Source organism: Gorilla gorilla, chromosome 4, assembly GCF_029281585.2.
Source record: "Gorilla gorilla gorilla isolate KB3781 chromosome 4, NHGRI_mGorGor1-v2.1_pri, whole genome shotgun sequence".
Classification (NCBI taxonomy): domain Eukaryota; kingdom Metazoa; phylum Chordata; class Mammalia; order Primates; family Hominidae; genus Gorilla; species Gorilla gorilla.
Window position 1 is genome coordinate 32,911,215 of NC_073228.2, and position 12,078 is coordinate 32,923,292.

Sequence of the window (12,078 nt, forward strand, 5' to 3'; positions counted from 1 at the left end):
TATCACGTGCCATAATTTTGAAGTATGCCTAGGCTCTCTTTTTTTTTTTTTTTTGAGACAAGGTCTCGTTCTGTCATGCAGGTTGGAGTGCAGTGATGTGATCACCACTCAATCCAGCCTGGACCTCCCGGGCTCAAGCCTACTTCAGCCTCCTGCGTAGCTGGGACTATAGGTGCATGCCACCACACTGGCTAGTTTTTGTATTTTTTGTAGAGATGAGGTTTCACCTTCACCATATTGGTTAGGCTGGTCTTGAACTCCTGGGCTCGAGTGATCTACCTGCCTCGGCCTCCCCAAGTGCTAGGATTACAGGCCTGAGCCACTGTGCACAGCCGCGGCTGTCATTTGAGTTACACAATTTATCTATTTATTTATTTATTTAGAGACAGAGTCTTGCTCTGTCGCCAGGCTGCAATGCAGTGGTGCGATCTCGGCTCATTGCAACCTCCGCTTCCCAGGTTCAAGCAATTCTCCTGCCTCAGCCTCCCTAGTAGCTGGGACTACAGGCGCACGCCACTACACCCAGCCAATTTTTGTATTTTTAGTAGAAACAAGGTTTCACCATGTTGGCCAGGATAGTCTCGATCTCTTGACCTCATGATCCACCCACCTTGGCATCCCAGAGTGCTGGGATTACAGGCATGCACCACTGCCCAGCCGAATTACATAAATTATTTAAGGCTTGGAGCAGTGGCTCACACCTGTAATCCTAGCAGTTTGGGAGGCAGAGGCGGGAGGATCGCTTAAAGTCAGGAGTTCGAGACCAGCCTGGGCAACAAAACGAGACTCTGTCTCTACAAAGGAAAAAAAAAAAGTTAAGTAGTCTACTTTGACTGATAAAACTAGCCTTTTAGGCCAGGCGCAGTGGCTCATGCCTGTAATCCCAGGACTTTGGGATGCTGAGGCAGGTGGATCACAAGGTCAGGAGATTGAGGTCATCCTAGCTAATATGGTGAAACCCTGTCTCTACTAAAAAATACCAAAAAAAAAAAAAAAAAATTAGGCAGGTGTGGTGGCGGGCGCCTGTAGTCCCAGCTACTAGGGAGGCTGAGGCAGGAGAATGGCGTGAACCCGGGAGGCAGAGCTTGCAGTGAGCCGAGATTGCGCCCCTACACACCAGCCTGGGCAACTGAGCAAGACTCCATCTCAAAAAAATAAAAAAATAAATAGTACAAATAAAACTGGCCTTTTAGAGGCAGGGGCTTATGTATATATCCTAGCAATTGTTCCATAAAAGCCTGCAGATTGGGCCGGGCGCAGTGGCTCACACCTGTAATCCCAGCACTTTGGGAGGCTGAGGCAGGCGGATCACCTGAGGTCAGGAGTTCGAGACCAGCCTGGCCAACATGGTGAAACCCCGTCTCTACTAAAAATACAAAAATTACCCAGGCATGGTGGCAGGTGTCTGTAATCCCAGCTACTCGGGAGGCTGAGGCAGGAGAATCGCTTGAACCCAGGAGGCTTGAACCCAGTGAGCTGAGATCGTGCCATTGCACTTCAGCCTGGGGGACAAGAGCGAGACTTCATCTCAAAAAAAAAAAAAAAGCCTGCAGATTGGGAACTGATGAACCTGAAGCCCTTGCTCACTTTTATCCACTCTGGTTGCCAATTGCCTGAAATAACATGTCTGTGACCTGGTGTTAGGGCATGTTACTGCTTATCTGTTTTGGACAAGCATAGTCATGCATTTGTTCTGTTTGGAAGAGAGAATGGGTAATAGTCAATACTCTCTCCAGCAGAAAAAGGCAAAAACCAATTTTGATTGTGGAGACATGATGTAAGTGGTCCTTAGCTTGCTGGGAACTTGAAATATTTCCCTTAAAACGTGTTTTAAAGGGTTGTTGGGTTCCCAGGTGGTTTGTTCTTTCAAATGAATGAATGTTTGTTCTTTCATCTATTCCCTTTTGTCATTGCACATTAGGCTGTATATTAAAAACTAAGGATACAAAAAAGAAGCGATCTCTTGCCAGGAAGATGTTTGAAACCATGTGGCGACATTACCATGTAAACATAGATTAAAATATAATACAGTAGATGGTAAACCAAAGCCATGAACAAAGTAAAAGGAGAGTAGATAAAGGTGTTTCTAAATGTACATTGAAGAGAAGAAAATGTACAAAAAGTAGATTCTGGCCGGGTGCAGTGGCTGACACCTGTAATCCTAGCACTTTGGGAGGCCAAGGCGGGCAGATTATGTGAGCTCAGGATTTTGAGACTAGCCTGGGCAACATAGTGAGCACTCATCTCAAAAACAAAAAAAATTTAAAAATAAAAATAAAAGTAGGTTTTTTGATTATAGCCAAACTAGTTCCATTAAGATACTTAATTCTCCCTTAAAATGTTTCTATGGAAAATGCATTTCTTTTTTTTTTTTTGAGATGGAGTCTCGCTCTGTCGCCCAGGCTGGAGTGCAGTGGCGCCATCTCGGCTCTTTGCAACCTCTGCCTCCCAGGTTTATGCCATTCTCCTGCTCCAGCCTCCCAAGTGTCTGGGACTATAGGCACCCACCACCATGCCCAGCTAATTTTTTGTATTTTTAGTAGAGACGGGGTTTCACCGTGTTAGCCTGGATGGTCTCAATCTCCTGACCTCGTGCTCCACCCGCCTCAGCCTCCCAAAGTGCTGGGATTACAGGTGTGAGCCACTGCGCCCAGCCGGAAAATGCATTTCTAAGCCTGTTTAGTAAGTCCAGAACACACCTGTCTACCAACTCTTCTCTATGCCTAGCCCACGATAGGTGAGACTGAAATACTTTTTTTCACTTTATGTAATTTAATGCTGTTGAGATAAGGTCCCTCATAAGAGGATGTGTTTAGAGCTTTAAGGGCACTGGTCCTTTGTAGGAGAGCATACTGTGGCAATGAGAATCTAGGGGTTGTTTGTAAAAAGCAAGTGTTTTAAAACTGGGGACCACACAGTATATTGTGACAACCGCAATATATTCTTTTCTCCTTGCTGCCTAATAGTTGAGTAGTATGGAATACCTTGTGCCACTTACTTAAAGCCTTAAACTGGTCATATTGAAAACTAGACTAGAACAGGCTGGGCGCAGTGGCTCATGCGTGTAATCCCAGCACTTCAGGAGGCCGAGGCGGGCAGATCACTTGAGCTCGGGAGGTCAAGACTAGTCTGGGCAAAATGGTGAAACCCCATCTCTACCAAAAATACAAAAAATTTACCAGGCGTTGTGGCGTGTGCCTGTAGTCCCAGCTAGGGAGGCTGAGGCATGAGAATTGCTTGAGCCTGGAGGCAGAGGTTGCAGTGAGCTGAAATTGCGCCACTGCCCTCCAGCCTAGGCAACAGAGTGAGATGCTGTCTCAAAAAAAAACAAACAAAACAACTGGTTGAGCATCCCTAATCCAAAATTCCAAAATCTGAAATGCTCCAAAATCCAAAATTCATTGGACCATTTCAGAGTTTGAATTTTCAGATTAGGGATGCTCAACCAGTAATTATTATGCAAATATTCCAAAATAGGAGGAAAAAATCAGAAATCTAACTGGCAGAATGTAACCTGGTTTCCCTTGGGGTGCTTTCATGATGATTTCCATAGACTTTTTTCACCTAATTTTGTATTTTATATACCACTTTTCAGATCAGTATAAAACTTTTCCCCTTTATTTTTATTACTGATTTTAGAGAAAACTGGTTTCTGAAATACGAATATCTTGGGCTTTACAAAAATCACTAGTTTTATTTTAAATATTCCATTGCCCCTAAAAAGTTAAACAATAACCTCACTGATTTCCAAGGCTTCCAGGAGGCTGATTTGTAACTGAAAGGGCTGTGAATGATGTTTATCAGAATCAAATTTGCACGATTTATCAGACACTAATGAGTTTTAGATTATCATAATTGCTTAGTGAATTTCTGCCATCTAACTAAAAAAAATTCTGTTTAATCACCAGATCCTAGAACCCTATCAATATTGTCTCTGCTGTGTAAATAGTTCTGAGTAGTGCAATATTGCTTATAGGGTTTTGGTGTTTGGAAAGAACAATGGGCAGGCTGCAGAAAGTATGTAGCAGAAACAAGCAAAAGTCATCTTTGTTTAGGAAGAAAACAAGGAACTAGATTTCACTATAAACATTAAAATCTGAGGCTTAAATGTAAATTTTTAATTTATTAGAAGAAGGTAACTTTTCTTTTTGACAAATGGGTTTATTTGTAGTATAAAGAAATAATGGAATCTTAGTATTGAAAACGATCTTAGATTCCAACTCATTTGATAGGAGAGACCCAAAGAAATGAGGGACTTAACCTAGGGACACATAGCTGGTTAGTGATACTAGGACTAGAATTTCTACCATGTATCCCAATTCTTTTATTTTTCTGTACCATACTACCATGTTGTGTTCAGAGGGAATTTTTAGTTGACTAGCTTTGTAACTTTAGTGATATTAATTTAAAACATAAAAAAACTTTAATTTTAGGTGAAGAATGTACATTTTTGGATGGGTGTGGTGGCTGACACCTGTATTTCCAGCACTTTGAGAGGCTAAGGCGGGAAGATTGTTTGAGCTCAGGAGTTCAAGTCCAGCCTGGGTAACATAGCGAGACCTTGTCTCTACAAAAAAATACAAAAATTAGCTGGGTTTGGTAGTGCACGTCTGTAGTCCCAGCTACTCAGGAGGCTGAGGCAGGAGAATCAAATCTCTTGAGTCCAGGAGGTTGAGGCTGCAGTGAGCTGTGATTTGTGCCACTGCACTCGCCTGGGCAACAAAGCAAGACCCTGTCTCAAAAAGAAAAAAAAGAATTTACGTTTTTTCCACATGTGTGACTCTTAATGGCTTAAATATCATCTATAACTTTGTCTAACTACATAAGAAAACAGTAATGGAAATAGAACTAGAGGCAAGTTACTTTGCTATTTTCTCATTTATAAAATGAAGGGTTCAGAGCAGACATTTAAGATGATTTTTCAGCTGGGCGTGGTAGCTCACACCTGTAATCCCAGCACTTTTGGAGGCCGAGGAGGGCGGATCACAAGGTCAGGAGATCAAGACCAGCCTGGCCAACATGGTGAAACCCTGTCTGTACTAAAAATACAAAACTTAGCTGGGTATGGTGGCGCACACCTGTAGTCCCATCCGCTCGGGAGGATGAGGCAGGAGAATCGCTTGAACCCGGGAAGTGGAGGTTGCAGTCAGCCAAGATTGTGCCACTGCACTCCAGCCTGGCAACAGATTGAGACTCCATCTCAAACAAAAAAAAAAAGATTATTTTTCTATCTTTCAACATTTTGGCATCCTTTTTGCCCCCTGCTTATTCCCTAGTCCACTGACTTCACTAATAAGCCAGTACTGGCCAGGCACAGTGGTTCACACCTGTAATCCTAGTACTTTGGGAGGCCGAGGTAGGTGGATCACCTGAGGTCAGGAGTTCGAGACCAGCCTGCCCAACATGGTGAAACCCCGTCTCTACTAAAAATACAAAAAATGAGCCAGGCATGGTGGCAGGTGCCTGTAATCCCAGCTACTTGGGAGGCTGAGGCAGGAGAATCTCTTGAACCTGGGAGGTAGAGGTTGCAGTGAGCCCTGAGATCGCACCACTGCACTCCAGCCTGGGCGACAAGAGCGAAACTCTGTCTAAATAATAATAATAAGTCAGTACTGCCCCTGTGTGTTATTAGATGTTCTATACAATTTTCCACAGAGGATAACATTCTACCCACAAGCTGTTTTTTTTTCTTCCTTCCTCCCTTCCTTTTGGAGATGGGGTCTCACTATATTGCCCAGGCTGGAGTGCAGTGACTAGTCACAGGAGAGATTATAATACACTGCAGCCTTGAACTCCTGGGCTCAAGCAATCCTCCTGCCTCAGCTCTTTAAGTAACTGGGACTACAGGTACACATCAAATCTAGCAGAAGCTGTTTTTCTTGTCTTTTTAAAAAAATATTTTAAAAATTATTTTATATTTTTTAAAAATATATTTTTTAAAATATAAAATTAAATATGCAATATAAAATTTTAAAATATATATTTAAAAATTATTTTATATATTTTAAAAATATATTTTTTAAATATATTTTTTCAGGATGGGTGTGGTGGAAAAATATTTTTTTCAGCCACTGTGTCCGGCTAATTTATATAATTTAATTTGTAATGGTGCCTATGTTTAATAATTGTCTTGCAAAAAATCTTGACAGTTTAGACTGGGGGCAATGGCCCAAGCCTGTAATCCCACCACTTTGGGAGGCCAAGCATGGCAGATCACTGGAGGTTAAGAGTTTGAGACCAGCCTGGGCAACATGGTGAAATCCCATTTTACTAAAATGAGTAAAAATTAGCTGGGTGTGGTGGCGGGTGCCTGTAATCCCAGCTACTTGGAGGCTGAGGCAGGAGAATTGGCTGAACCCGGGAGGTGGAGGGTGCAGTGAGCTGAGATCGCACCACTATACTATAGCCTGGATGACAGAGTGAGACTCCTTCTAAAAAAAAAAAAAAAAAAAAAAAAAGACAGTTTAGTTGATTTCATCATACCATTGATTAGAAGGGTACTCTTTGGTATCTTCCTAAAATAAAAGTTATTTAAAAGTAGAAACCACCTCTTTTTGGTACCATTTGATGGTTAACACATTTTGGGCCCCTAGGTATTGCAGGAAACCATAGTGGAAACCTCTCTCTTAAAAAGAGGCCGGGCTGGTGGCTCACACCTATAATCCCAGCGCTTTGGGAGGCCGAGGCAGGCCGATCACTTGAGGTCAGGAGTTCGAGACCAGCCTGGCCAATATGGTGAAACCCCGTCTCTACTAAAAATACAAAAATTAGTCAGGCGTAGTGGCATGTGCCTGTAGTCCCAGCTACTTGGGAGGCTGAAGTGGGAGGATCTGTTGAGCCTGGGAGGTTGGGGCTGTAGTGAGCCAAGATGTTGCCACTGCACTCCTGCTTGTGTGACAGAGTGAGACCCTGTCTCAAAAAAAATAAATGACAAAAATATATATATGAATATAGTCTACATTTGGGAGTTTTGTGTCCCCCAAACTCATCATGTTTTGTGACATATACGTTAGATTATTGTAAAAATCTTTCAAACCTTGGAGGTCTCAGTTGCCAAATTTAGGACAATTTAGGCCTGTAGTCCCAGCTCTCAGGAGGCTGAGGCAGGAGAATTGCTTGAACCCCGGAGGCAGAAGTTTCAGTGAGCCAAGACTGTGCCACTGCACTCCAGCCTGGGCAACAGAACAAGACTCCTCCAAAAAAAAAAAAAAAGGAAAGTCACTGTTCAAGGAACTACATGAGATTATGCTAAACTTCAAGCAGAACTAAAATATCAAGTTAAAAAATATGTAAGTTTAATACTTCGTTTCATAAACATGTTAAGGGTTTCTAGAATAGAGATTCTGTCTTAGGAATCTCTGGAGCCACAAATTCCATAATTTATGGTAAATTAAATGACTAAAACAAGCTTTAAAGACTTGTATTTAAAGTTGTGCTTAAGAATGTTATATAACTCATTGAAAAAAGCTATGGAATTGTGGTCTGTTCAGTAATTAAGACAAACAAAATCAGGTCTTGAGTGCTCACAGCCTTTGTTAACTTTGATTTGCTCTGGCTCCTGGTCTCTCCTCATTCTCTCCATCCACATGTTTTATGGGTTAGTGTACTTTTCTTATTTATAGGAAAAGATAATCCCTAAGTATATCTTAGTATGAGAAATTATGCAAATAGGAATTTCTTAATACACACACAGACACAAACATTAGTATTTTTAAGGAGTTGTAATTATTGATTAATTTAATCGTGGCATCTCATCTGACAAGTATAGAGGATAAATGAAAAGCTTCCACTTTTTGGAAATCATTTTAAACACACTTTGTAATTATGTACCCAACATTAATTTTTCTGGCTTAGAGCAACTCCTGATGTTAGAGATGGAAATAAGATATTGACCTGGAAAATATGTTTAAAAACAAAAACTTTCTCTTTCTTTTATCTGTACCCTCCCCCCCAAGTTTTGGCTATAAAGATAGAATTTTGGTCATTGCAGAGTTTTCCATTCCAATTTAGGTCAATGATAAGAGAAATTATTAGTGATGGAAACTAGTTTATTTCTGAAATTCTGTTTGATGACAGCTTCTGACCTTAGAAGCATTTGAATTTCTGACAGCCATTCTGTCTTACTCTACATTTGAAAGTAGGGTCCTAATAGAACCTTTTATGTACTCAAAATAACTGTACATCATTTCTTATTAGACCTGAGAACTGCTTTTAACAGTTTTTCCCCTTCCACTAAGGCTTCAGGATTTTGAGAATCAATCTTTAATTCAGTGATAAAGTTCATAAGAGCAGCACCCTCCCTGCAAACATCCTCCTATGTTTTGGGATAGGAATAGGAGACCATGCCTGTGGAAATCATGTTTTCCTTTCTGTAGTAAACTCTAAGGACAGTTATATCCCTGATAAACTCAAGGCAATATATGCTTTAAGGTCCTGTAAAAGATGCAGAATTTCATGAAGTTAAGAATAATTCATTGATTTTACCACTTGCAGAAATAAACCACTTTTAGGCTGGACATGGTGGCTCACGTCTGTAATTCCAGCACTTCGGGAGGCTGAGGTGGGAGGACTGCTTCAGCCCAGCATGGGCAACATAATGAGATCCTGTCTCTGTAAAAAATCAAAAATTAGCTGGGTGCCATGGCATGTGCCTGTAGTCCCAGGTGCACTCGGAAGGAGGTAGGAGGATCCCATGAGCCCAGGAGTTTGACACTGCAGTGAGCTATGATGGTGCCACAACACTTCAGCCTGGGCTATAGAGCAAGACCCTGTCTCATAAAAAAGAAAAAGAAAATTCTTTTTAACACTGTCATATATCCATCTCAACTTTCTATATGTATACATCTCTTTTACAAAAAGAGGCCATAACATACTCAAAGCTGTTTTTGTATTTAACGAGTCATAAATATAGTGTCATGTCAAATCTGTCTATACATTATCATTTTAAAAACAAATGACCTTTTGAAAGGTTAAATAGCTGCTCATTACAAATACTACAGAAATAGAGTAAAATGTGAAAGCCCCCCCTTAAGTATTTTTTTGTATACCATCATTTTCAATAACGGCATGGTATTCCAAATATTGATATTTACTTATTTATGAGATAGAGTCTTGCTCTGTTACCCAGGCAGGAGTGCAGTGGCCAATCTTGGCTCACTGCAACTTCCGCCTCCTCGGTTCAACTGATTCTAGTGCCTCACCTACCCAAATAGCTGGGACCACAGGCACATGCCACTATCCCCAGCTAATTTTAGTATTTTTAGTAGAGATGGGGTTTTGCCATGTTGGCCAGGCTAGCCTTGAATTCCCAGGCTGAAGTGACCCGCCTGCCTCAGCCTCCCAAAGTGCTGGGATTACAGGGATGAGCCACTGTGCCTGGCCCCAAATACTTATTTTTTTTTTTTTTTTTTGTGGAGACGGAGTTTCATTCTTGTCGCCCAGGCTGGAGTGCAATGGTGCAATCTTGGCTTACTGCAGCCTCCACCTCCGGGGTTCAAGCGATTCTCCTGCCTCAGCCTCCCGAGTAAGTGGGATTACAGGCTTCCGCCACCATGCACAGCTAATTTTTGTATTTTTGGTAGAGATGAGGTTTCACCATGTTAGCCAGGCTGGTCTCAAACTCCTGACCTCAGGTGATCCACCTGCCTTGGCCTCCCAAAGTGCTGGATTACAGGTGTGAACCACTGTGCCCGGCCAATACTGATATTTTTAAATGTAACTTTTCACTTTAATTCAGGCATCCTATATCCATAATGGCCTCAGGGTGGTAGTTCTCCCCTTTTTTCTTCCTTTGAGGTTTACTGCAGATCAAGTTCCCATGCTGGCACCCAGGTTCAGTAAATTGGGGTTATTCAGACTGTTACTCCCATATCATATGTAGCTTTTCTTGTGAAATTTGTGACTCTTTAAGCCCTCTTAATTTTAGTGGCACATAGTTGTAGCTCTTTGATCAATGGGATTGCAAATAAAGGTAACAATATGAGTATTCCTGAAATAAATTTGTTCTGTGTTTTAAATTGAAAGTGTATTTTCTGCCAGAGGTAGAAAAACACTGCCTAACTGATGAGAGTATCTGTGACCCTAGGAAATTCTTGAAGTCATTATTAGTTTTTTGTATTAATATCTGACAATGGCTACTCAGTATCTTGATTTTGGCTCAAAATGTAAGAGAGAGGCATAGAGAAATGACTTTAAAATGTTAACTACTTTTTAAATTTTTCATAGAGCATAGTTATTATGGATAATGGATATTTTATGTACTTTTTATTTCCACATTTTCAAATGAGTATGTATCACTTATTGAAATACTAACAAATGTAAAGAGAAAAAAAGAATAAAGTATCATGTTTACTATTAGTCTTTTGGTTTACACAATAATGATTTGTGCTGATCTTTAGTTCCAGAAAGCTGAGTCTGATCTGGATTACATTCAATACAGGCTGGAATATGAAATCAAGACTAATCATCCTGATTCAGCAAGTGAGGTAATCTCCGAAATAAATAAGCTTAAAAAAAATCAGCCTTAACTGAATACTTTAGAATTTTCTGATAGCATTCCTAATAGTAATAGATCATAAGAATTATATTATTAAGTTTATAGAATCTTAAAATCTTGCATTGTGTTGGAAGTTTGGTTATAGCACACTGGAGAAATAGTACCAATAGTCCGTGAAATTTGTGGCTACTTTTTTTCCCCTAACCTTTAAAAAATAATCATTGAGTTCAGAGGTACAAGCCACTGTGGCAGCCCCTGAAATTCCAAGAGAGAATATAGCTACCTCTAGGGCAGTTGTTCTTCAGTAAGTTTGAGGGGAGAAGTCCTGGCAGTCAGCATATTCTCTGAGGAAGGTAATGATACACTATTAGATTTTTTACTTATATTTTATGAATAGTGATTTCTAGATAAAGCTATGTATTTAATTACTCTAAGTTTAGGTTGATTAGAAACATTAACTCTGCTTTATGTCATAAAATCATTAAGTATAAGTATACATACATGCTCATGGGGGTGAAAGTAAATAATCTCCAAGCATCGTCTGTTAACATTAACACTAAAATCACTAATTCAATAATGTTTATCTTTTTTTCCCCAAAGCCCAGGTATCAGGCTTAATTAATATTTATCTTTTTTTTTGAGACGGATCACTCTGTCGCCCAGGCTGGAGTGCAGTGGTGCAATCTCAGCTCACCATAAGCTCCACTTCCTGGGTTCAAGCGATTCTCTTGCCTCAGTCTCCCAAGTAGCTGGGATTACAGGCGTGCGCCACAATGCCCAGCTAATTTTTTTTTTTTTTTTTTTGTATTTTTAGTAGAGACAGAGTTTCACCATGTTGGCCAGGCTGGTCTTGAGCTCCTGACCTCAAGTGATCTGCCTACCTCAGCCTCTCAAGGTGTTGGGATTACAGGCATGAGCCACCACGCCCGACCAATATTTGTCTTTGATAGCATTTACCAGCAGACAAGAAACACTGCATTTTACAGTTAAAAAAAATTTCCATACAATTAAAAAAAATTTTTTTTGGATTGGGTAGAAGTACAAGTTAAACTAACATTTTATAGAAAATTGGGAAAATTTCATGAATGTTCAGTTTTTACTGTTTATTTCATGGAATGCTAGAATTCTATGGGAGTGTAGTTTGTACTGTTCTAGCTCCCTATTCTTTTCTTTCTTTCCTTTCTCTTTTTTCTTCCCTTTTTTCTTTCTCTCTCTCCCCCCCCGCCTCTTTCTCTCTTCCTCCCTCCCTCTCTTTCTCTCTCTTCCTTCCCTTCCCCTTCCCCTCCCTTCCTCCCTTCCTTCCTTCCTTCCCTCCTTCCCTCTTTCTCTCCTTCCTTCCCTCCCTCCCTTCCTCTTTTCCTTCCTCCCATCCTTCTTCTCCCTCCCTTTCCTCCCTTCCCTTCCTTTCCCTTCCTTCTGTTACCCAGGCTGGAGTTCAGGGGTGTGATCTTGGGTCACTGCAGCCTCCACCTCCCAGGTTCAAGGGATTCTCCCGCCTCAGCCTCCCGAGTAGCTGGGATTACAGGTGCAGGCTACCATGCTCGGCTAATTTTTGTATTTTTTAGTAGAGATGGGGTTTCACC

At 40.9% G+C, this 12,078-nt stretch overlaps 1 protein-coding gene and 1 non-coding gene across 3 annotated transcripts in view; both read left to right on the top strand.

The window, feature by feature from the left end:
• Positions 1-12,078, top strand: part of SKA2 (spindle and kinetochore associated complex subunit 2) — a 45,386-nt gene that overhangs the window by 13,554 nt on the left and 19,754 nt on the right. For both annotated transcript variants that reach the window (XM_031011610.3, XM_055386762.2), the window contains exon 2: positions 10,398-10,484. In XM_031011610.3, coding sequence (XP_030867470.1) covers positions 10,398-10,484 — 87 coding nt within the window. The remainder of the gene's footprint in view (positions 1-10,397; positions 10,485-12,078) is intronic.
• MIR454 (microRNA mir-454) lies at positions 3,887-3,998 on the top strand. Its single transcript, NR_106493.1, has one exon. It is a non-coding gene; the product is annotated as a microRNA mir-454 (primary transcript).